Source organism: Ursus americanus, chromosome 18, assembly GCF_024610735.1.
Source record: "Ursus americanus isolate L20-20 chromosome 18, mUrsAme1.1.p, whole genome shotgun sequence".
Classification (NCBI taxonomy): domain Eukaryota; kingdom Metazoa; phylum Chordata; class Mammalia; order Carnivora; family Ursidae; genus Ursus; species Ursus americanus.
In genome coordinates this window covers 13384716-13407764 of record NC_142144.1, presented here as the reverse complement: position 1 = coordinate 13407764, position 23049 = coordinate 13384716, and the positions used below count along the sequence as shown (strand labels likewise).

General features: G+C 36.9%; 1 protein-coding gene across 1 annotated transcript; it reads right to left on the bottom strand.

Moving 5' to 3' along the window:
* Positions 1-178: 178 nt before the first annotated feature.
* On the bottom strand, positions 179-23045 carry RAB14 (RAB14, member RAS oncogene family). The gene is made up of 8 exons (XM_045791047.2): positions 22773-23045; positions 13171-13229; positions 12002-12055; positions 10534-10711; positions 6696-6762; positions 1970-2057; positions 1597-1627; positions 179-602 (listed from the first exon to the last, which is right to left on the bottom strand). The coding sequence occupies exons 2-8, from the start codon at positions 13220-13222 to the stop codon at positions 425-427; spliced, it is 648 nt and encodes a 215-aa protein (XP_045647003.1). The 5' UTR covers positions 13223-13229; positions 22773-23045; the 3' UTR covers positions 179-424.
* Between the last annotated feature and the right edge of the window lie 4 nt (positions 23046-23049).

Here is a 23049-nt window from a genome sequence, read left to right as displayed (position 1 = left end):
AGACATACTTGAACAGTTAAAGATGGGAAGAAAGGCTTAAGATATCCTCAAATTAAACCATACAGTAAGACAAAGCCTTGCCAAAAAGAGGGAAGGATAAAAATCATTGAAGTCCAGCATCAGTGCTCAGTTTAAATCATGTACTGGTGACACACCTATCACGAGGACAATCAAGGGGAAAAAAAAAAAAAGTCTAGATTTACCATGCAGGAGAGATTTATTACTCTACTTGCCTTTTGATAACCTGATTACATCTAGTTGTTTAGCAGTTTAGTATTGTGTTAAACTGTTTTTACAACAGAGTTGTTTTTTTCTTTTTTTAATCAAACCCAGTAAGATGTACAGAAGACAATGAGGCAGTAAAAAGTACTGCTTCCAACAGACAGAGGTGAAAGGTCAAATGGGAGCTACGGCAAAGAGGTCACTAGCAGCCACAGCCTTCTCTCTGGGGTTGGGGTTCGCTCGTTAGCCGGCCTCCCTGTGGGGCTGAGGGTTTGTGTTGTACACCGGACTCGGCAGCATTCAGATCCAGGCTTCCATCCTGAATGTTCTGATAGATTTTCTTGGCAGCCTCAAGGAAAGCATCTTCTACATTCTCTCCCCTAAGAGGCAATTGATAACTTTATTGGAGAATCACAGCTTTGTACCAAAGATAAGACATTATACACTGACTTTCTGCTAACCTTTAGTTAACTGCCATGATGTCTTCAACTTAGCCACTGTCATCTAATAAGAGATTACCAAAGACTGAGCTAAGAGAGTAATATGGGGAAATATTTTCTGTGGAAAGCTTATAAACACGGTACTAACAGCCGTTTCTACAAACCCTATTTGGATAACTGGATGTGTTCTAATCATTAAAATGTTATATATTAATATATAATGAAAGTGATGATAGGCCATTTTTATAATAAGGTATTCCAAATACAAATGAGATTCCAGGATTTGTATGGTCTGATTAGCCAAGCATCAATATACATTTTTTTTATCATGTGATGGTGACATATTCGTGCTTGACCATGTTCTCACTTCAGTTCTCTTAGTACTAATAATATGGATGAAACTAAACAAAAAGGGGCTAGCTTCTCACCACGGCAAGGAATTTTTGGCTTAATAAATGAAGAACTCTGCTGGGAGCCCTGGGGTTCAATAATGGACATGGAATAACGATTAGAAAATGTTAATTATGCTTCTGATTATTCTTAGACATTGTTTCCTTAAAGCCATGCTTTTCAATCAGAACTATTAAATAAACAGATTACCTAAGCTTGAGTCCAAGATGCCAAACTCAACCTCAGTTGTGAAAGTCAAACACTTTTGAAATGCTAACACAATTTCGTTTATTAACCTGGATTACCAGGGGCATAATCAAGGTACAACCTTTTAGGTGAAGTAACAGAAAACATTACCTCTAAAATGTGAAACAGGAAGCAAAGGGATGCCTGCTTACTGTTCTTCCCACAACAGACACTACACATACACATATTATTATATGTATCCAAATACATTATACATTTTCCACATGTACAGTTCTACTTTGAGAAGTTCGAATGTAACTGAATGTAACTGAAAAGGATTAATTTTAGCCATACTTACGTTTTCGCACTTGCTTCAAGGAACAATAAGCCTAAAAATTAAAATTCAGACTATGATTAAGACATTTCAAATTAACTCACAAGGGCATTTTCTTCAATAACATTTGAATAAGAGTTTCCCATCGGCTATCAGTATTCCTACCATAGTATTTTACGAAACAGTACGTTAGTTTGAGATGGGGGAGTCTTTATATTTGTCATTAAATACTCGCACTACTGCCAACATGAATGTCAAATAGAGACACATTCTATTTCCTCATTCTTAAGATTTAAGCAGTTGGCATTAAAAGAAAAGTATCAAATAATCTGCAGTATCAAAATCCCACCTTTCCTATGTGTGACCCCAAAAAAGCCATTAAAAGTCTTAAACCCACCATTTTCTTCTGCAAACTGTTTGGCTTCTTCATATGTAACATCTCTTTGTGCTTCCAAATCTGCTTTATTTCCTATGAGAATTATTACCTAATTTGTGACCAAAAGAAAGACATCTTAAAACAAAGCAACCATTTAAAATCAACCATGAAAATTCTGAAATCCAAAAATTTTGACAGAAAAAACATGTGGGCCTAAAAAGGAAACCCAAGCACCAGCAATCACCCAGCAGACAGATATGAGAACCATGAAGTCAGTACTACTGGGAGGGAGGTCAACAATTATCTAGGCCACGGGCTGACAAACTTTCTGTGTAGGACAAAGAGTATATATTTCAGGTCTGTGGAGCCCAAATGGTCTCTTTGCATATACTTCTTTACTTTTTCTCTTTTTTAAATAACTTTTTAAAAATGTAAAATCCATTCTTAGCTTGCAAGTCATTCAAAAACAATACAGCCCATGAGGAGCACCTGGTCTAGGCCAAAGGTTATGATTTATCTGAGTAAGATTACTACAGGATCCATGCACAAGCTCCAGGGGATCTGTGAATACACTGAAATTAAGCACACAATGCTGTAAACAAGAACATTTCACTGGAAGAGAAGGCTCATGGTTTTTGTCACATTTTTGAGAGTCTCTGGGACCCTCAAAAAGTTAAAGTACTAGTTCAACTCCTTCAGGCTATTGGTAAGGAAATGAGTGCTCAACTAAGGCAAAGGGACTTTGCCTTTGTCAAAGGTCACTCAGTGAGTCAGTGGTAGGACATTAGAACCGAGGGAGAAAACCCGAACTGTGACCTTCAAATACATCTTACACTATGCTAGCCCTAGACAGGACCAAAGGTTTGTAGCAACTGAAAACAAGTGTCTGTGTTCTATGGGGAACAGTGGTGGTGGGAGGAAGGGCTGGGGGGACACATATGCAAGCAAGTTCAAATCCATGGCAAGATAAATATCACACACACCGACATCCACTTTGGAATTTTTTATATAAGTGAAGTTCAGGCCAAAGTTAAAGTTCTAAGAAAAAAGTCTGCAGCCTTAGGAAAATAGAAAATAAGAGTTTTTTGATCTTTATGGTGGTTTCTGGGGGGATGGGGGTGTCTATATATAAGCTTATTTGATACCAACTGGTGATCCCCCCTCCTTTTCCCTTCCAAAGAGATGTGGTAATCCAGATGCAGATACTTTAGGAATGGATGGTTTCAACCTAAAGTGATTTCCACCATTAACTTTTTCTCATGTGAAACTGCAGCCCCTGACTCTCCTGTTTCTTGAAAATGATGTCCAATGAACTGAAGAACCATTATAATCTGAATGTAAATCTTAAACAAGAACACTTAAGCAGTGTAACAAACAGTGTAAGTTCTTTAGTGTGGACGAGGGTCCAACGAGGAGGGAAAGACATTTTCACATGAAGTCTTCTAGTCTTTTAACGAGTAAGGTAAGAACACTTAAAAAAGGAAATCAGTTGTTTTTTTTAAATCAAGGCTGCTAAAGTCACAATGGCCTAGTACAAGGCCATCATATGACAGCTACTCAAATGTTTTGTATGTCAACTATACTTCAATAATAAACTTAAAAAAAAAATAACACTGAACTGCAACTTTAAATGGGTAAATTATGTTAATGATATCTCAATAAAGCGGTTTTTAAAAGATAATTTAAAAAATTTTTAAACATTTGCTGAATGGAAACACTGCCTCCTCTCCCAATTCCTTAACAATTTCCAAGCTGTGCTTCCCATCATCCTGAAAGGAGACATAAGCTGGCATGCTAACCAGAGAGAGGTACAAAATATACCACCAACAAAATGGGAATGTATGTAATTTTTTTAAGGGTCTTTTTTGTTCTGTATTTTTTTAGTAATTTTTATTTTGTTGTATTAGTCACCATATAGTACATCCCCAGTTTTTGATGCAATGTTGCATGATTATTTGCGTGTAACACCCAGTGCACCATGCAGTATGTGCCCTCCTTAATACCCATCACCAGCCTATCCCATTCCCCCACCCCCTCCCCTCTGAAGCCCTCAGTTTGTCTCCCAGAGTCCACAGTCTCTCATGGTTCATTCCCCCTTCTGTTTACCCCCCCCTTCATTCTCCTACCAATCTTCCTATTTCTTATGTCCCATAAATGAGTGAAACCATATGATAATTGTCTTTCTCTGCTTGACTTATTTCACTTAGCATAATCTCCTCCAGTCCTGTCCATGTTGCTGCAAATGTTGTGTAATCGTTCTTTCTGATGGCTGAGTAATATTCCATTGTATATATATAGAAATTGAAGGCAATGTTACAGAAAACGTAACATTTGAGCTGGAGCTTAAGAGATTTTCTTACGTAGGGGAGCAAATTTTGCCATCCCAAGATATTCCTCTTTGGAATATTTATTTTAAGCTGGTTTATTTTTAAGAAACAGCAAACACAGGTGAAGCTCTGAAAACCCAGAAGTTTCCCTTTAAGAGACATTTACATTTATAAGAAAAATCTCCATTTGTAAGGGTGTTTCCCTCTCTACCAGAAGAGAGGACGGACTCAATCTCCAGAAACTTGTAACAACTCTGTCAATTTATTTCTTAGACAAGCCAGAAGAATCTTGAAGGGTAAAGTTCTTCCTCCCTAACACACTCTTCTGAAGATCTGGTAAAATTTTGAAGAGGCATAAACGAGGCAGGAAAGACATGGCTAATTTGTCATTATGTACCTCTAAGCGCCTTCTACAATGAGTTTTGTTTGCTTCTTAATATTTTCTTGGAATAACTACAGAATCACAGAAGCTTACAAGAGTAGAGCTTCTATATACCCTTCACCAAGCTTCCTTAATAGTAGCATCTTACAGACTCAAAACCAGGGAACTGACATCGGTGCTATCTATGTCCTTACTCAGATTTCACCAGTTGTACACCCGTGTGTGTGTGTGTGTGTGTGTGTACAGTTCTATGCAATTTTACTGCAGATATACATTTGTGTCACCACAACCAGGACATAGAACTGTTCCATCACTAGAAAGGAAGTGCTTTGTGCTGCCGTCTTTATAATCTATGCGCACCACTCATACCCTTCACCCCCACTTGCTAACCCATCAACAATGCATCTGTTCTCCACAATTTTGTCTGAGAATGTTTTATAAATGGAATCATACAGTATGTAATTGAGATTAACTTTCTTCACTCAGCGTAATGCCCCTGAGATCCATCTAAATTGCTGTTATGTATCAATAGTTCATTTCTTTGTGTAGCTGAGGAGTATTTTACAGTATGAATGTACCAGACTGTTAAACCAGTCACCTCCTGATGACCATCTAGGCTGTTTCCAATTTTTGGCTATTGTAAATAAAGCTACTATGAACATTCATCTACAGGTCTGTGTGTATATGTACAGTGGGTTTAAGGTGATAATGGATATGAAAGTTCCAGGCATAGTCCCTAGCATAAATGGCAAATCATGTTGGGAAACACGGGTGGCTCAGCCGGTTAAGTGGCTGGATCTGGATTTCGGCTCAGGTCATGATCTCAGGGTCACAGGACTGAGCCCTGAGTCAGGCTCTGCATTCAGCGGGGAGCCTGCTTGAGGATTCTCTCTCCCTCTCCCCCAACCCCTGCTCATGCTAATAAATAAATCTTAAAAAAAAAAAAAAAGGCAAATCATGTTAACTTTCAGTACAATTTATTGCTGTTCCCTGATAAAACCCAATCTTGCCGCTGATTACGTATTTATTGAATCAGACCTCTGCTATACGGTGGAGCACAAAGCCAAGTGAGACAAGGCCTTGGAAGCTCAGAGTCAGTCGCAGCTCAATACCTTTCCTCGCTTGTTCCTGGAATGCCCCCTTTAGCATTTACTAAAACCTTACTCACCCCTACAGTCCCAGCTCAAACATACCTTTCTCTGTAAAGCTGGTTTCTCCAGATGGCACTGCTTATCCTGGGTACTTCCAGCAAATACCAGTTGCTCTATTTCTAACTCATATTTCACTCTGCTTTTCAGCACAGTTGTTTGTATACACACAGTTATCTCCTTACTAGACCATAATATTTTGTGGGCCAAGGACCACATTTATCTTTGGATACTGCAGAGTCTAGCATGGTAGCCGGCCTTTAAAATCTCAATAAGTATCTTCTCAGTCTGGTAAAAAAGCTAATTTTAATTTTCATTTTAAAAAGAAAAATTTTTTAAATTTGCAATTTGAAAATACAGCACAATGGTTACTTTTTAAATTTTTTAAAATTTATTAAAATATAGTTGAGATGTTTTTGTAAAAAGAAAAAAAAATTTAATTTTTTAAAAGCATGAAGAACTCTTTATTTTTAACTGAAATTTTACTGAGATAATTGTAGATACACAAGCAATTGTTAAGAAATAACAGAGATCCCTTATACTTTGCCCAGTTTCTTCCATGGTAACATTTTACGAAACAAATGCAGATCCTTTTTAAAGTGATTGTTTCAGATTTCATGGTTTCCACCTGACATGAGATCACCACCCCGTTCATAACTTTCATTTTTTTTTTAAACCACAAACGTGAACAAAAACCAAGTATAAGACGTAAAATCTGGGGTAATTAGTACTGAAAAAAAATGTTAACTTCTCTACAATTACTTTAAAAACAAAATAAAGATTTTTTCATTCTTCGTACTCATATACAAAAATCCTACTAGCAAATGACTCTCCTTTTGCGGTTAGCATAGATCTTAAATTTTCTACGTAACAGATGTTATACAACTTACAGTATTTGGATTGGTGAGATTCCTTGCATCTGTCAACCAGCTGCTTAAGTGATTATATGTACTTCTTCTGCAAAATTAAAGTTTACATTTGTGACTACCACATACAATTGCCCTTTCAATTTTTTAAAAAAGAAATTTCAAATAAAGATTTATAATATTCCCTTTCATCAAAAACTGATTGTGGAATGTAAACACATACTTTCCAGAAATCTAGCCATTATTACTATTAAATAAATAAATCAATATCCGACAACTTTGCTAATTACATATAGAAGTATACTGTTTACATTTAAAGGCACATTCATAAACAGACCAATAAGCAAGCAAGGAACAACACAGAAAATTAACAAACGATTCTGAACTCGGAATTTCTAATCTGAAGTAAAAACTAAGATTATTTTTAAATCATCCAGATTTTCAATCACAAAATGGGAGAAATAATACCAAAATGGTACGTTCAATGGAAAACGTTTGCATCTGTCCGTTTCAAATTAGAAATCAAGATGGTCACACCACTGTAAACGGATATAAAATTCACCTTTCTTTCAAGAGAAAATTAACTCTCACAACATAAAAACCAGCTTTAAAATGGCAATATATTTGACTGGAAATTCAAGCCCCCATATATCAGAGTGAGTTTATTGTAACTTTGTATTCTTATTTACCAGTAACTACATCATTTTGGGATTCAGACTGCCCCATTTCTCTACTTTCTCCAAGCAAGAGTTTAGAAACTCATAGGCTCATTTGCACTAGCAAATGAACACAGCAAGCAAATCCAAATAATTTACAATATTAGAGACAGTAGACAGAATAGTAATATTATCAGACTTCACCAAAGGGGTCAAATAAAATTTGAAAGTTAAAAATGTTTGATTTATATACATTCACAGAATATTAATCCATCTTACTCATTTAACAGGTGAGAAAACAGAAGCTCACAAAGATTTAAACGAATTTCAGAGCCAGGCCTTGAGCCCTTTACGCACAGAGTGTCTCAAAGTGTTTCAAATTTAGCCTTGTGAATATATCCGTGAACTCCAGCTGCCAGTGCCCATATAGAGTTGGATATTCCAAAGACTTAATCCTTTCTCAGTGGAAACTGAAAAGAGGTTGTAAGATTCTCTTTTTATTGTGCTAAATTATGTTAAACACAAATCATCACCTAACTGAAAAAAAAAGTCAAATAAATAAAAGAAACATTTTCCCAGTGTTTTAAAATTTTCTAAATAAAATCTTCTAATGGTCAAATATTTTTAAAAAGCATGAACCATATCACTTTACTGTTCAGTATTTGTAGTACTGGCATACCTTGCTTTTACACAACAGATTTATCCTACTTTGTTCACAAAACTTAAATAGCACAAATCCAAAAATATTAATACTGATTTTGATAAATTTTTAAAATATCAAAGCTAGCACCAAGAAACTGCCACCACTTTGGTAAACAGAAAAATCTACACATTCTTTTTAAGTATCAAGATCACATAAACTGTTATTTAGATGTGTCCATAACCTCTCCTAATAATTCCGATAATTGTTATTAATTTAAAATTCACCATAATTTCAAATCTGTAACTATAGCAGCATCCCAATATTAATTAATTAGTGGTAACAGTGCTAAAAAAAAAAAAAAAAAAAGTAAAAAATATCCCTAACTTTTCCAAGGATGTTAAATGACATATCAAACAAACGATACAGCCAAACAAACTGCCATGATAAGCTATGCTGTCAATTTAGGAAGTATCCTGTAACAATTACAGTTAATGCCAAAAACAAAGGTATTATTAAAGCAGAACTTCTAAGTTTGCAAAATGTCAAGGAATAACAGGAAAAAAGGGAAAAAATCAGTGTCATGGATGCAACATCAATGTCACTTACGAAATATCAATAAACTGTCTAAAAAGCCTGAAGTACTTTTTTTCAGTCATAATTTTATTGGGATATAATGAACTTACCATAAAGCTCATGCTTTTAAAGCATACAGTGGAGTGGTTTTTAATGTATATTTCAAAGTTGTGCAGTGATCACCAGTATCTACTTCTAGAACATTTTTATCAACCCCAAAAGAAACTCCTGTACCCATTAGCACTCAAACTGCACACCCTGGCAATCCACTTTCTGTCTCTCTGAATTGGCCTATTCTGGATATTTCATATAAATGGAATCATACAACATGTGGCCTTTTATGTCTGGCTTCTTTCACTTAGCAAAATGTTTTTAAGATTCATCCACTATATAGCATGGATCAGTTTCTTTCCTTTTAATGGTAATTATATTTCACCGTATGAATACACCCATTTGTTTATCTATCCCTTAGTTAATGGACATTGGGGGTGTTTGCGCCAGAATTACTTCTGATGATTCAAATAGACACAACTTTTACCAAAAGTATTTACTATGCTTAAAAGGTTATGCTTAAAAGCAAACCATATACATGTATCAAATCATCACCAAGACCTTAAACTTACACAATGTTATATGTCGATTATCAGTAAACATGGGGTGGAGGAGAACACAAGCACACTGCACAAAGCAAAACAAACTACAACACTTTAGACTTTTACACTCTAAATACACATCACCACATTTAAATTTATTAATAATGGCGTTTTTAATTAAGCAAAGCCTTCAGGAATGCATCCCTCATTAGGATGTCCTGCAGAGAAGGCCAGGTCTTTAATATTCTTCCCACAAAGCTATTTCCTTATCATGTTACCAGATGCTCAGATATACAGAAGAGCATTAAGACTATTTTGCTCTGTGTTGCCATGCGATTACCCAATTCTAGAACTCAAGGAACTTCAAGCACTGTAATTATAATCAGCCACTGTCTTATTCTAAGTCCACATACCCCAAAGTGTGTTCCTCAACAAAATAAGCTTAGGAAACACCAAACTAAACTAAGTTAAAGAATTTCTTTAATGCAGAACTTCTCAAGGTGCAAATATGTTAACATGCACTGTATTGTGACTCTTCGAGACAAACAGTATAAAGCATTTCTCAAAAGGAAATATCCATTGAAAGAAAGTCCATTTGGTCCCACTCACCCATCCCTCCTCCCCCCAAAAAAGTAAGACAAGAGTCACACTGCTTTAAACTGGTACTCTGCATTAATATGAAAGGTAATCTAGTTCATTTTCTACTCAGCACAGTTTCATGAAGTGGCACAATTTTCCATGTTTTCTGAAGCCAAATATTTACGGTCCAGTTTTGTTACTTTTTATCAAGTGCTTTCAGTTTCCAGAAATAGCCAAGTTGAAATAAATTTAATCTTGCTGCATAAAGTACTGTAAACCATTTCAATCCATTTTAGAACAAAAAAGAATTTAAGTTAATGAACAATTAAATACCTCAAACACCTTCAGATCCAAGCATAAAAACTTTTTACAATCTACCATGTTGGATTAGCAAAACTACTTAATTCCTTCCCTGACCTTGTTTTGAAAAGGTGTCAACTTTAACACCAGAGACTGAATAGACTAACTCCTCAAGACTTGCTTGCTTTCTACTGAAGTGAAAACAACAAAGTTTGGTATAAAATATTATTTCACCTCAAATAAATGAACTGATGCTGCTTTTCAGAATAGTATTCTTCTATTAGCTCCACCAGCATCTCCTAAAGTTTTTCTTCAGTCATATCCACTTTCAGAAAAGGAAATCAACATGTTACATCAAGTCTTACACAACAGTGTAGAGAAATAACCATAAGATCCAAATAAGCTCATTTATAGTCACACGATCACAAACTAATTTAAAAAAAACCCCAACAAACCACATTGCCTAACGTAGATTTCTTTTTTCAAGTATGAAGTCTGAAAAAGTATTAATCTCTTACCTAGTGATATCATACACCATAAGCGCTCCTGCAGCTCCTCTGTAGTAGCTTCGTGTAACAGCCCTAAACCTCTCCTGTCCTGCTGTATCCCAGATCTGCAGTTTGATTTTTTGGCCACTAACTTCAATTATTCTTGTACCAAATTCAACACCAATTGTGTGAGGACAATCAGCCATAACTGTCAGAGAAAAAAGAAATATAATATTCTAACTTCCAGAAAGCTTTGGATTAAGATCAGCGGGGAAAAGATCCACTGGATAATTAAATAATATACTAATGCTTGTAGGCTATAAGTGGACTAAGCTAGCATTGAAAAAAAATTAGCAAAAACACAGAAGTCAAAGAAATTTGACTGCACTACAACAGGGGTCAGCATACTTCTGTAAAGGACCAAATAATAAATATGTAGGTTTTGTAGGCCAAAAGGTCTGCCACAACTACTTAACTCTGCTGTTGAAGTACAAAAGCAGCCAAAGACAATAAGTAAAATGAACATGGTTGTGTTCCAATAAAACTTTATTTACAAAAACAGGCAGTAACTGGATCTGACCCATAAACTATTGTTTGCTGACCCTTGGACTAACAGAATCTGCTAATTAAAAATATAGATTTTTAGTAAGTTCTTCATAACACCAACATTATGCTACTTAGACTTCTGACAATTATTACATATAACAAAACAATCAATGGTTTTAAGACTCTAGGAGTGGTCAAATTTTTATCCTGAAAAATATTATCAATATCTCAAAGAAAAACACATTTAATATATACTTACAATTACATATTGGCAAGTTATATATTTCCAATCCAATAGGACAAGTTTATTAGTCCTTTCCTTATAATTAGGCCATTGAAAACCTAAACCCTCTATTCTCTGGTACAAGTACACACAGAGTGCTGGAGACTTCATAAAATTTACATTAAGGAAAAAAAAAAAAAGCCACAAAAATAATTTCAACTACGTGGAAACAATTTCAACTATATTTAGCATATCAGTTACATAAAATAACATGGTCTCCTCCCCACCACCCGAGACAGTTATACTTCAAATATTAATCAACCAGTCCTGGATACAGAAAGAATTTCACTTAAATATTTCCAATCTATTACAATTTAGTTAAGAAATGATACATGCAGCAAATTTCTAATAATTTCTAAAATGGAGAGTCAGAGAAAAGATTATTTAAATTTGACATTATAATACACATTTTTAAAAATTTTCTACAATCAAAAAAACCTAAACAAGTAACTCAAATTATGTATGTCATATAAATTAACGCTCTATACATGCAGGTGTACTTCATTTTATATGCACCTATTTAAAAAAAATTCCCTACCTAAAGACAAAAGTGTAGATATACAGAAAAGTTATATTTAAATGCACAGAGTATACTAAAAATAACACTTTTTAAAAGGTAGGAAAGTGAATATAAATTTATTCATGTTTTACCTTATATACTGAACTTACATTTTTTTTCTGTAAATTGATGAAGTAAGCAAGATTTTCCTACTCCCATGTCCCCTGTTTAAAAAAAAAAAAAGTTTCAAGTGGCAATTACATTTCTCAATTTTGTACTCATAATTATATGCAAAGATTGCTATATGCCCTACCATATCACATCACAAATTTCTGGGACACATGAAAAGATGAGTTTGAAAAATCCTACAGGTCACTTTTCACTCTGACATACAAACTGACTATTCCCAACCTTCAGCAGTGATAGAATTAAGTTATAAGTTATGTTAGTAAATAACTATCAGCTGGGAAGTGCTTTTTAACAGAGAAACTGTTGCAAGAGGAGAATTTTTTACTTTGAACTGTTTCAAAATGTTGTATTTTTTCCCTTAATCCATGCATAAAAGCAAAAGACTTCTGCGAGTAACAAACAGAGCAGCATATAACAAGCAAAAATAGTTAAGTTCCGAAAGTTTTGCTTGACTAGATCCCATTTCTTCTTATATTCCTTGTATTTCTTATAGAATTCCACAAAAGAAAGGCATGTGCATAATATGAAAACCACAACAGATGTCCTAACTATACTACAGCAATTTAACCCTTGGTGAAGGAAGTATTGAGCCCATCATTACACCAAACTGTTCTAATATGAAGAATTAACCGAAAAGTATGTATACTTTCAACCAAGCTCTTACAACTATACCTGGGTAAACAATCCTTTTACTTTGAGCAACATCCTGAAACTTAACAGAAAAACACTAATATTATATTTTATGTATATTACACGATTACTCTCAATGTTCTCTTATCAATTTTTGGAATCCAGGGGGCTCCAAGGGTTTTCATATTTTTGGAATGTTATCAGTGCTCCTAGGAAATTAGTACCATTTCGAGGATTAACAAGCTTTCAGGTAGCCCTCAAGAACAATCAGTATTATTTCAAAAAGTACTCACCATTGTACTACAGAAGTATCCAGGGCCACAATGCAAAAAGTACATCATTAACCACAAAAATAAATTAAAGGAGCTTTAATTTTGCAGTAAAAAAAAAGAAAAAAGAAAAAAAAAAACCCACAAAAAACCACTCAGTTCTTCTGGAATGGTATGTTAAGTATTAGCATATAAATATTTCGTATATTAACTTTCTTTGTAGAACAAGAGCATAAGTTAAATAAACTTACCAATAATAATATATTTAAAGATGTAAGAGTAGTTGTATGGTGCAGTTGCCATGGTGGCACTAAAAACAAAGAAAACTGTGTTACTTCAAAATGATATACACAAGTTATCCAGTTGATCATTGCTAGTCTTTAAAGATATATAAAATACAGCATACTGATTATAAACAAAATGTTGGTTACAGTAAGCCAAGAGTAAAAGTGCATTTTCCAAACTGATCAAATGCACAAATTCTCTTGGATGAACATTAACATTCTCATGTGTTATCCACAGAAATATCAACCATTATATCAGAACAATTCCATTATTTCACTTTAGGGAATATCCAGTAAGAAAAGCTACTGTGGAAAATATCAAACAAGGAAATCTTTATAAATTTGAGTTATTGTTATAAACTGTCTTCCAACTTTGAAGTCCCCAGCCATGTCAACTATCAAGTGAATTACTGATGGCCAACTTGTTCAGAACTCTTTGGTTTTACAACAGAATGTTATAAAAAGTAACCACTAACTTATAAAAGTTATAAAAAGTAACTTTTTTTACTCTACTTGAAATCATGGCTAGCATAGCATCCAAAAAAAGACCAATCCAACTGTTTCCAAACCAAATTACTGCCAGAATTAGATAAAACCACATGAAACTGTTGTTCTGACAGACTTTTTAAAAAGTTATTTGCAATTTCATATGGTTCAAACTAATACAGGATTTGAAGATTAACAACATATCAAATGCCTACTATACGGGCGCCTGGGTGGCTCAGTCGTCAGGCGTCTGCCTTTGGCTCACTTCATGATCCCCGGGTCCTGCCGCATCAGACTCCCTGCTCGGCGGGAAGCCTGCTTCTCCCTCTCCCACTCCCACTCCCCCTGCTGGTGTTCCCTCTCTCACCGTGTCTCTCTCTGTCCAATAAATAAATAAAATCTTAAAAAAAAAAAAAAGCCTACTATATACTACTCTAAAAGCTGAAATAATGGCATAAAATACTACTTAGGGTTGTAAAATCTGCAAGTTTATACATTAGAAGATATTTAGAAAGATCACAGCCTATTCTTTGCACTCAGGTATACTTCACCTAAATAATTCTAATTTCTTTCCACTTTAAATAACTTTAAAAAAACCCTCTCCAATTTATTCAAATGAATGCCTTGAATGTGTCAGACACTGTGCTAGGTGCTAGAGAAACTTAAGAGGTAAATTCTAATAATGGTAAAAACTTCCAGCAACATTTAATCTCAAACCAGTTTTCAGCTTAAGCAAAGATAAAAATTATGCACATGCACTCAGACGCACACAAAGATTTGACCCCATTTTTTAAAATTTGGTTTCCAATTTTTAAAATAGGATTTTTACTGTTATGGCCAGTTGTCATATTATACAAGCCAGATGTGATAATGATTGCAGAAATTCGTTTACTAAAACTAACAAAATTACTATGTAATAAAATTTAACCTGTAGAAAATGTGTTTAAAATAAGTGCATTATTGTTATCAGGGAAGAGAAGGTTAATTACAACCTCTCTCACTCGGCTGTGAGGATTACATTTAACAAAAGTGGATGCCCTGCTACCATTCCAGCTTGATGTGTTGTAGCACTTTCATCATCAGTCTGCAACATCACTGAAAACTCCCTTAACCAGTTCGTTCAGGAAGGGAGTTTTTCTAGTTAACTGATTCTGAACATCATAATAATTTGTTTTCCTTTTTCCAGATACTGGGGACTCAAAACTTTTAAGAATGAACTTGGTCCTGAGGCTAAAACTGGTGTGGATTATTCACCAAATCTCTGAACCAGATCCCAAACACAAGGAAAAGAATAATCTTTCACAATAAAAATACTTAAAAGTTATTAAATTCTTCACATGCATTCTTCCCAGACCCTGTAATTAATTTTTAACTCCTTTTTTAAACTCCTCTTTTACCATTCAAACTTGGGGAAAAGTAATCAGTCACCTTGAAATTACTGTTTCTTTCACGTTCTTCCCCTTCTGACTTTCCCATTCCTTTCTCCTTACTCAAAGTTGTAGCCCTGTACACTTTGCTTCCTTCCATTTTATTATGTTAAAACCAAGGCCTCAGGGCGCCTGGGTGGCTCAGTCAGTTAAGCGTCTGCTTGGGCTCAGGTCCTGATCCTGGGGTCCTAGGATGGAGCCCCACATCAGGCTCCCTGCTCAGTGGGGAGCCTGCTTCTCCCTCTCCCTTTGCGTTTCCTCCCTACTCATGCTCCCTTTAATCTTGCTCTCTCAAATAAAATCTTTAAAAAATAATAATAAAATGAAACCAAGACCTCTACAAATCCTAATTTCTCCTTGAAATGCTCTAAAGGCTGATCATGAAATTTAAAGCCAATTCCAGTTGCATTAATTTGTGTACTTGCTAATTATCACACAGCATTCATTAAATATCTATAAGATGACTAATTTTAAAACATTTTTTTAAATTACCAAGCATTAATTAGCATAAACTATTCCCTAAGAGAATGATCACTTTTTCAGAATAAATACCAGTGCCTTATCTTCACCTCACCACACAACTTACTGGTTCAAGTTTCTTAAAAATCAACCCTAAAAGCAAAGTTAAAAAGGGGGGGGCGCCTGGGTGGCACAGCGGTTAAGCGTCTGCCTTCAGCTCAGGGTGTGATCCTGGCATTATGGGATCGAGCCCCACATCAGGCTCCTCCGCTATGAGCCTGCTTCTTCCTCTCCCACTCCCCCTGCTTGTGTTCCCTCTCTCGCTGGCTGTCTCTATCTCTGTCGAATAAATAAATAAAATCTTTAAAAAAAAAAAAAAAAAGGGAAGCTACTAGGGCGCCTGGGTGGCTCAGTCAGTTGAGCGGCTGCTTTTGGCTTGGGTCATGATCTCAGGGTCCTGGGATGGAGTCCTGCATTGGGCTCCCTGCTGAGCAGGGAATCTGCTTTTCCCTCGCCCCGCCCCTACCGCCTGTTCGTGCTCTCTCTCTAATAAATAAATAAAATCTTTAAATGAAAAAAAAAAAAGGAAAGTTACTCAAACTTAATTTCAGCAGACAATGAAAGCAGAAAGTATCTAGCACTGTAGCCACTAACAAAACTAACCCTCTCTCATTATATAATAACTTAGATACTAGCTAGGTTTAAATATACTCCCAGAGTTCACTGGTAACACTCACTCAAAATTATGTATTTGCAGTAAAATTATATTCAAGTGGCCCCTTTTAAATATTAGCCATGCTTAATATTGTTCTAAAAAAGGATTTCTCAACATCATTTCTTGAACATGAATGAAACATACCACTGTTAAAGGTGAGGAATGTACTTTTTAATTAGCTTTAGAAGGGGAAAAAATGTTTTTCCCCTTTTAAGGATGCTTTTGCTTTACTCAAAAGTCAAAAAAGGGGGTACGGGGGCAAAAACTGTTGGTCTAGTTCAAACACTCTGAAAACATGAGTCCATTTCTAACACTACCATCTCCACTAATTAAAAAACCTTGATAATATTCTGTAACTTGTGCACAACTACTGGTGTGATTAAAATGTGTTCTCCATGTGTTACAAAAGCATGAGAATAAGGTTCATAAGCAGATAAGACCTCCTTCAATGCCTCTGATTTCCTTAAGAGTACTACTTTCAGACAATAAGCATCATTAAATACAAATGAACAACCTGTAAACTACTAACAAACAACTGTTACAGTTACCATTTATTGGGCACTTAATATACTCCAGGCAATGTGCTAAACATTCTACATGCTATCTCAATTAATTCTTACTACTACAGCCTTATAAAACAGCAACTATAATCCTCATTTTACAGATGAAGACTCACAGGTAAGTAACATGCCCAGGTCACACAGCTAAGTGGTCAAGTCCATACTGAACCTAAGACTGTTTTAACTGCAGAGAATCCCCTCTTACCCACTACACCATCCAGCCTCCTCCATAGTGATGAGATGCACCATGAAACCCTTTAGTGGGGACACAAATCTTTTTCAGTTCACTCAACTTGGTTCTAATTTAATACTCAAAGTAGTATTAAAAAATTATATCCAGAGGATGTACTGTAATCAGGATTTACAGATACGGATAAATGACAACACTAATTCAAATTATATCTACTTACAAAAACGTTTTTGAAGGTAACATTTGTTGACAGTAAACCGTGTGATGATCAGCACTACTTTTCCCTACATACAATTCATGCTTAACTGTCACAACTCTGCAGAGCCATTATCATTACGTCCATGTAAAAACCGAAGAAACAGGGGTGCCTGGGTGGCTCAGTCAGTTAAGCGTTTGCCTTTGGTCAGGTCATGATCCCAGGGTCCTGGGATTGAGCCCCATATCAGGTTCCCTGCTCAGTGGGGAGCCTGCTTCTCCCTCTCCCTCTGCTTGTGCTCTCTTTCTCTTGTGCTCTCTCAAATAAATAAATAAGTAAATAAATAAAATCTTTTTAAAAGCCCCAAAAAACTGAAGAAATTGAGGTTTGGAGAAATTTACTAATTTGGCCTGTGTTACAAAATAGTAAATGGCAGAGCTGGAACTTGAACCCAAACCTGAATCCAAAAAACATGATTTTCTTTACCTATGGTAGCTTATTAAAGGTATATATATGTAGAGTGATACACACACACACACACACACACACACACACACACACATGTGGACTAATAAAATAAAACCAAAAAATCAAAATCAAAGAAAAATGGAGAATAATTACACTAAATATTTAGGGTCACTTAGTTTTACTATCAGTGCATGTAAAATGTAGCTCTAAACATCCTGGCTGTCAAGAGAAATGATTAGTAAATACACACTGAACATTGATGATTGTTGCTTGGCTCCTTTAAATATTAACTATGCCTAATATCGCTTTAACAAAGGATTTTTTTTGAGATTAACAGTAACTCCTGAGCACAAGAAACACATCATCATTACGGTAAGGAATATATTTAAAAATGGGGTGTGCTACTACATAAAACTCTGCAGTGTGTTTTACACTTAACAAAATGATGGACCTATTTCCAGGCCCATACCCAGAGCTGTACATGGTTACTAAATGCACATTAAACACTAATCATTGTTGCCCCAAAAATAAAATCGCATGGTCTCCATATAGTTAATCAGATGCGTCTCCAAATTAAATTATACAGATATATAAATGACTGCATTTGAAATGTGCAGATAGAGGTTAAGGAACTTTCATACACTCTGCTTATGGGAGTCTGAATAGCCACATCTTTGGGAAGTAAACAATGTATTTTAAAATCTTTTCTTCTTTTTTTTTAAAGATTTTATTTATTTATCTGACAGCACAAGCAGGGGGAGCAGCAGGCAGAGGGAGAGGGAGAAGCAGGCTCCCCACTGAGTAAGGAGCCTGATGCGGGGCCTCGATCCCAGGACCCTGGGATCATGACCTAAGCCAAAGGCAGGCACTCGACCGACTGAACCACCCAGGCACCCCTATATTTTAAAATCTTAAAGATAATCCAAATCACCCTTTGACCGAGAAGTATCCCATAGAAACAAAATCTTTAATCCATAACATTATAGGTCCAAGTGCATCTAATATAGCATTTTTACTGCAAAAAGCCCACAAAAAACAAAAAACCAAAACTGGAGAACAATCACTCTACACTCCTATCAACAGGGAAATGACTGAATAAAGTACATCTGTATTATGAAATAATCTGCATCTAGTTTAAAACCATTCAGATATAGATGTATTAACCTGAAAATATATCCATGCAACAGCTTCTCCCATTTTTAAATACACACACACACTCGCACACTCTCTCTCTCTCTCTCAATCCTGTATACAGATAATGTGGAAGGAAACACACCAAACTGTGAAAAATGAATACATGGACTGAGAGCAGAAAAAGGATAGGAAGAAATTATTAACTTTCTTTATATAACCCTGCGCTAACAGTACAAGCATATACTATATTCACTGCTAATTTTCTGAAGTATTCAAAGTAGAGAAAATAAAGAACTCTGAAATATTTTTAAAGCATGTTTACATATAATTCTAATACAAAACAAATTTAGGAAAAACAAAAACAAGCAGCACCTGGATGGCTCAGTCGGTTAAGCAGTTGACTCTGGATTTCAGCTCAGATCATGATCTCAGGGTCCTGGGATTGAGGCCCACATGGGGCTCCTCGCTCAACACGGAATCTGCTTGAGGATTCTCTCTCCCTCTCCCTCTGGCCCTCCCCCAGCTCGCATGTGTACACCGATTCTCTCAGCAATAAATAAATCTTAAAAAAAAAAAAAAAAAAAAGAACAGAAAAAACCCCCAAAAAACTCCCATTCATAATACTTCTAACATTACTTCCACATTTACAATAATATAGGGGACATCATATGAAGTCAATCATATGATCAGCCTCAAAAAAACAAAAAACTCCACTAATTGACACTATTTTCTCCTTTTTTTTTTTAGAGCTTGGCTTTTTACTGTGTTAACTTATGCACTATGTCTGACTAATCCTTTCACAACTGTTTTACAGCTATTTTATTCTACTCCTTAGGACATATGACATTACCATGTAATTTTTACATAACTTATTCAAGACAACGCAAGACAACCCACAAAATATTTCAGGTGATTTAAAATCTAATCTTGTTAAAATTAGTAAGTTTGGTTTTTGTTTTTGTTATATGCAAGACATTTTGTTATAAACACCAAAATCAAGATAGACTGCTTTTGTGATTACAATACAAAAATATTTGTTGAGCATTTACTAAGCACAAAGCCTTACGCTAGGCTTTGACAATATAGTAATGATCAAAAAAACCACATTGTTCCTAATTTTATGAAACTTAAGAACAAAAACAGTCTGATATGCTTACAAGCTCTCTAATGTGGACTGCTACTTGATTTGTCAAGTGGACATAAAACTTGGGTAGTTATTCTAATAATATAATCGAGTCAAAATGAGTGGTCAATTTCCTTTCTTCAGTGGTAACGCAACCTCTGAAAATAACCCACCCATTTCTGACACCAACTTTAAAAAATTCACTTTTGACAAGACATTTAATGTCACAATTCCACATAAATTAATATAAGAAAAAGAACTGGATTCCTTACTGTGTCAAGAAAAACACAAAATTTCCCAATTATGATGGTATGCTATGAAAAAGAAGTACTCCAAAACTTCACCTCTGTTCATACAATGAAAGTATTTAAAGGAAAAAAAACGAAACACCAAAACCCTGTACTTACTCCTAGAGTTAAAAGGATTAGTAATAGCAAAAATTTTACTAATGAAATACCATGTCTGAAATTTGCTTTAAAATAATTTGGTGGAGAGCGTATAGGTGCATATATATAGATGAACAGGCCAATCATTATTGACACTGGCTGATGAGTATGTGAAGGCTCATTATACCACTCTATTTTGTATATGTTTAAAATTATCTAGAACATAAAATTTTTTTAAAAGTACAGTATCTTTGATACCTCCTTTGTACAAGGCTATCTCCAACCACGCCTGGCATTTTTAACCACACAAAAATGTTTTAAGCTTTAGAAGAAAGAGAAAGAAAGAAAGAAAGAAAGAAAGAAAGAAAGAAAGAAAGAAGAAAAAGGGAAAAAAAGGCAGGCAAACAAGTATCTCTCAGTAGTCCTATTTTAACATATTTGCCTTAACCAAAAGTTTACTCTAATAGTACAAAATCTTACTAAGATTATGCAGAGATATTTAATACTAATAAAGATTAGTTTTAAGAACACTCCAAATTCTGCTGCACAGTATGCCACAATAAAGTTTAACATGAAATATAAAAAGCAGAAACTTTTTAAAATGTAGCTTTAATTTCAAATAATTTTTTAGGTTATTAGAATCTAAAGGAGTCTTACATCTTTGAGTGCCTGATATATGCCAGCTACTTTATAACAGTCTCTGATCATAAAAACTCATTTTACAGGTAAGGAAACCAACTCAGAGAGTTGATATATCCGCAGTCATACACTACAAAGGGAAAAAGATTAAGGCCCAGGTCTAACTGTACAACTCTCTGAAGCCGTGCTCCTCTCTTCATTCAACAAATAGTAAACATCCACTACATGCCTGGCACTGTTACAGACTATGGGGCACCTAACTATATGCCAAGTAACGTGCTAAGGGTTTTTTAATCCCATTTAATCCTCAAAACAACTCTAAAATGTAGGTACAATTATTCCCTAGGACACTGACTCTGAGAGGCTAAGTAACTTGCTTAAGGTCACTCAACTAGAAAGTGGCAGTAATGGAGTAGGAACCCTCCAAAACTCTTAACTACTACATGCCTCAAGGTGTGAACAAATAAAAGGACCCAAGCAAAACTCTGATGAAAAATTAAGGAAAGTGCTGAGGGAAGAGAGAGTGGGAGCTGGATTACTGCAAGGTTAAGTCCGTCTTCAATAACCACATATAAATAAAAGACAATTGTGACAGTAAACTTTGCAAGGGTTCAAGCGGGCTCTGACACTTGTGCGGAACCACCAGAAAAGCACTTGCCTCCTGAGCATCCCAGTTTCTTCTTCCTATATAAAATGAAAATCTCGCCATCTCTCCTCTGGGGTTGTGAGCATGAGGACTGGCAGTGGAGCAGCTGACACTACAGACTTTCAGTTATAAAGGAGTCGTTAGTTGTCATCCAACGCAAACATAGGAAAAGAGGAATTAAGCTCTAGGTACATTTTAAGTGGTCACGTCTGTAACACGAGCCTAACTTGAGTGTAGTAGGGAAACACCAGGCAAGTGTGGGGAGAGGCCAGTGTCCGTACCATCATTAACCAGTCACATCACAACTTCAAGCCTCAGTTTCCTCACTTGTAAAATGGAGATAACTTTACTTATCACCAAGGGCTACGCCAAGCAAGAAAAACCGGTGTGAGAACAGCTAAATCTGCGTCTGGCTCACACGAAGGTGCAAACCATCAAAATAAACGCTTATTTTGCCTTCTTTCCTTAAATTCTAGAAATGCCAAAAAACTTTTTGTCTTCTTCACCGCTTCTACATGCTATCTAAGCTCGACGCCTTATAGAATGTCACAGGCCTTGTAGGGCCTCACCCAAACCAGAACTTCGCCAGCACAGACCCTTTCCCCAACCCGTCCACAGTCTACCCACATCGACAAGGACACCGGAGCTCCTCCAAGATGCCGGCGAGGCTGCGAGGTGCTGCCTTTTGTACTCCGGGCAGACGCGGCCTACGGGACGGGGTGTGCCACGTCTGGGCTCGTGGGCTGCGAGGCGGCGCGGCGCGCCTCGCGTGGATAAATACCGCGGGGGTGGTCTGCAGCCGCCAGAACGGCAGCGAGGAGAGGGGCCTGCGGGAGGTGCTGTCTGCCCAGCCCCGCCGAGGAGGTGGGGAAGGCGAGGCCGAACACACCCTTCCCCGCACGCCCCGCAGCTCTCCGCAGGGCGGACGCAGCGCGGGGACACCCCCGCCCCCGCACGGGAGTCCCGTCGGGCCGGGCGCCCCGGCGCCCACCGCCGAGCCGGGGCTCGCCGCGGCCTGGCAGGGCCTGCCCTGCGGCGCCACCCGCCCGCCGCCCTGCTCGCCGTCTTCCACACCCCCGCGCCCGGAGAGCCGGGCGAGGAGGCCTCGGTGGGACGGACACTGCGGAGGGCCCGGCTTACCTGGGGGGTTGCTGGTGGCTGGGCAGCTTTCCGGGCGGGAGGGGGGCGTCAGGACGAGGAAGAGGAGTGCGGGCGCAGCGGGAGAAGGGCGGGGGCGGTCGGCCGAGGCCCCGGCAGGTAGCGGGCTGGCCGAGAAGGTGCAGACGCGCTGGCGGTAGTAGCGGTGGCAGCGGCGACTGCTCCTGCGGCTCCCTCAGGATCTTCCTCGGGCAGGTCCAAGATGGCGGCGCTCCCTGCACAGGGTTTCCTGTCACCCTCGCAATGGGCCGGACCACAA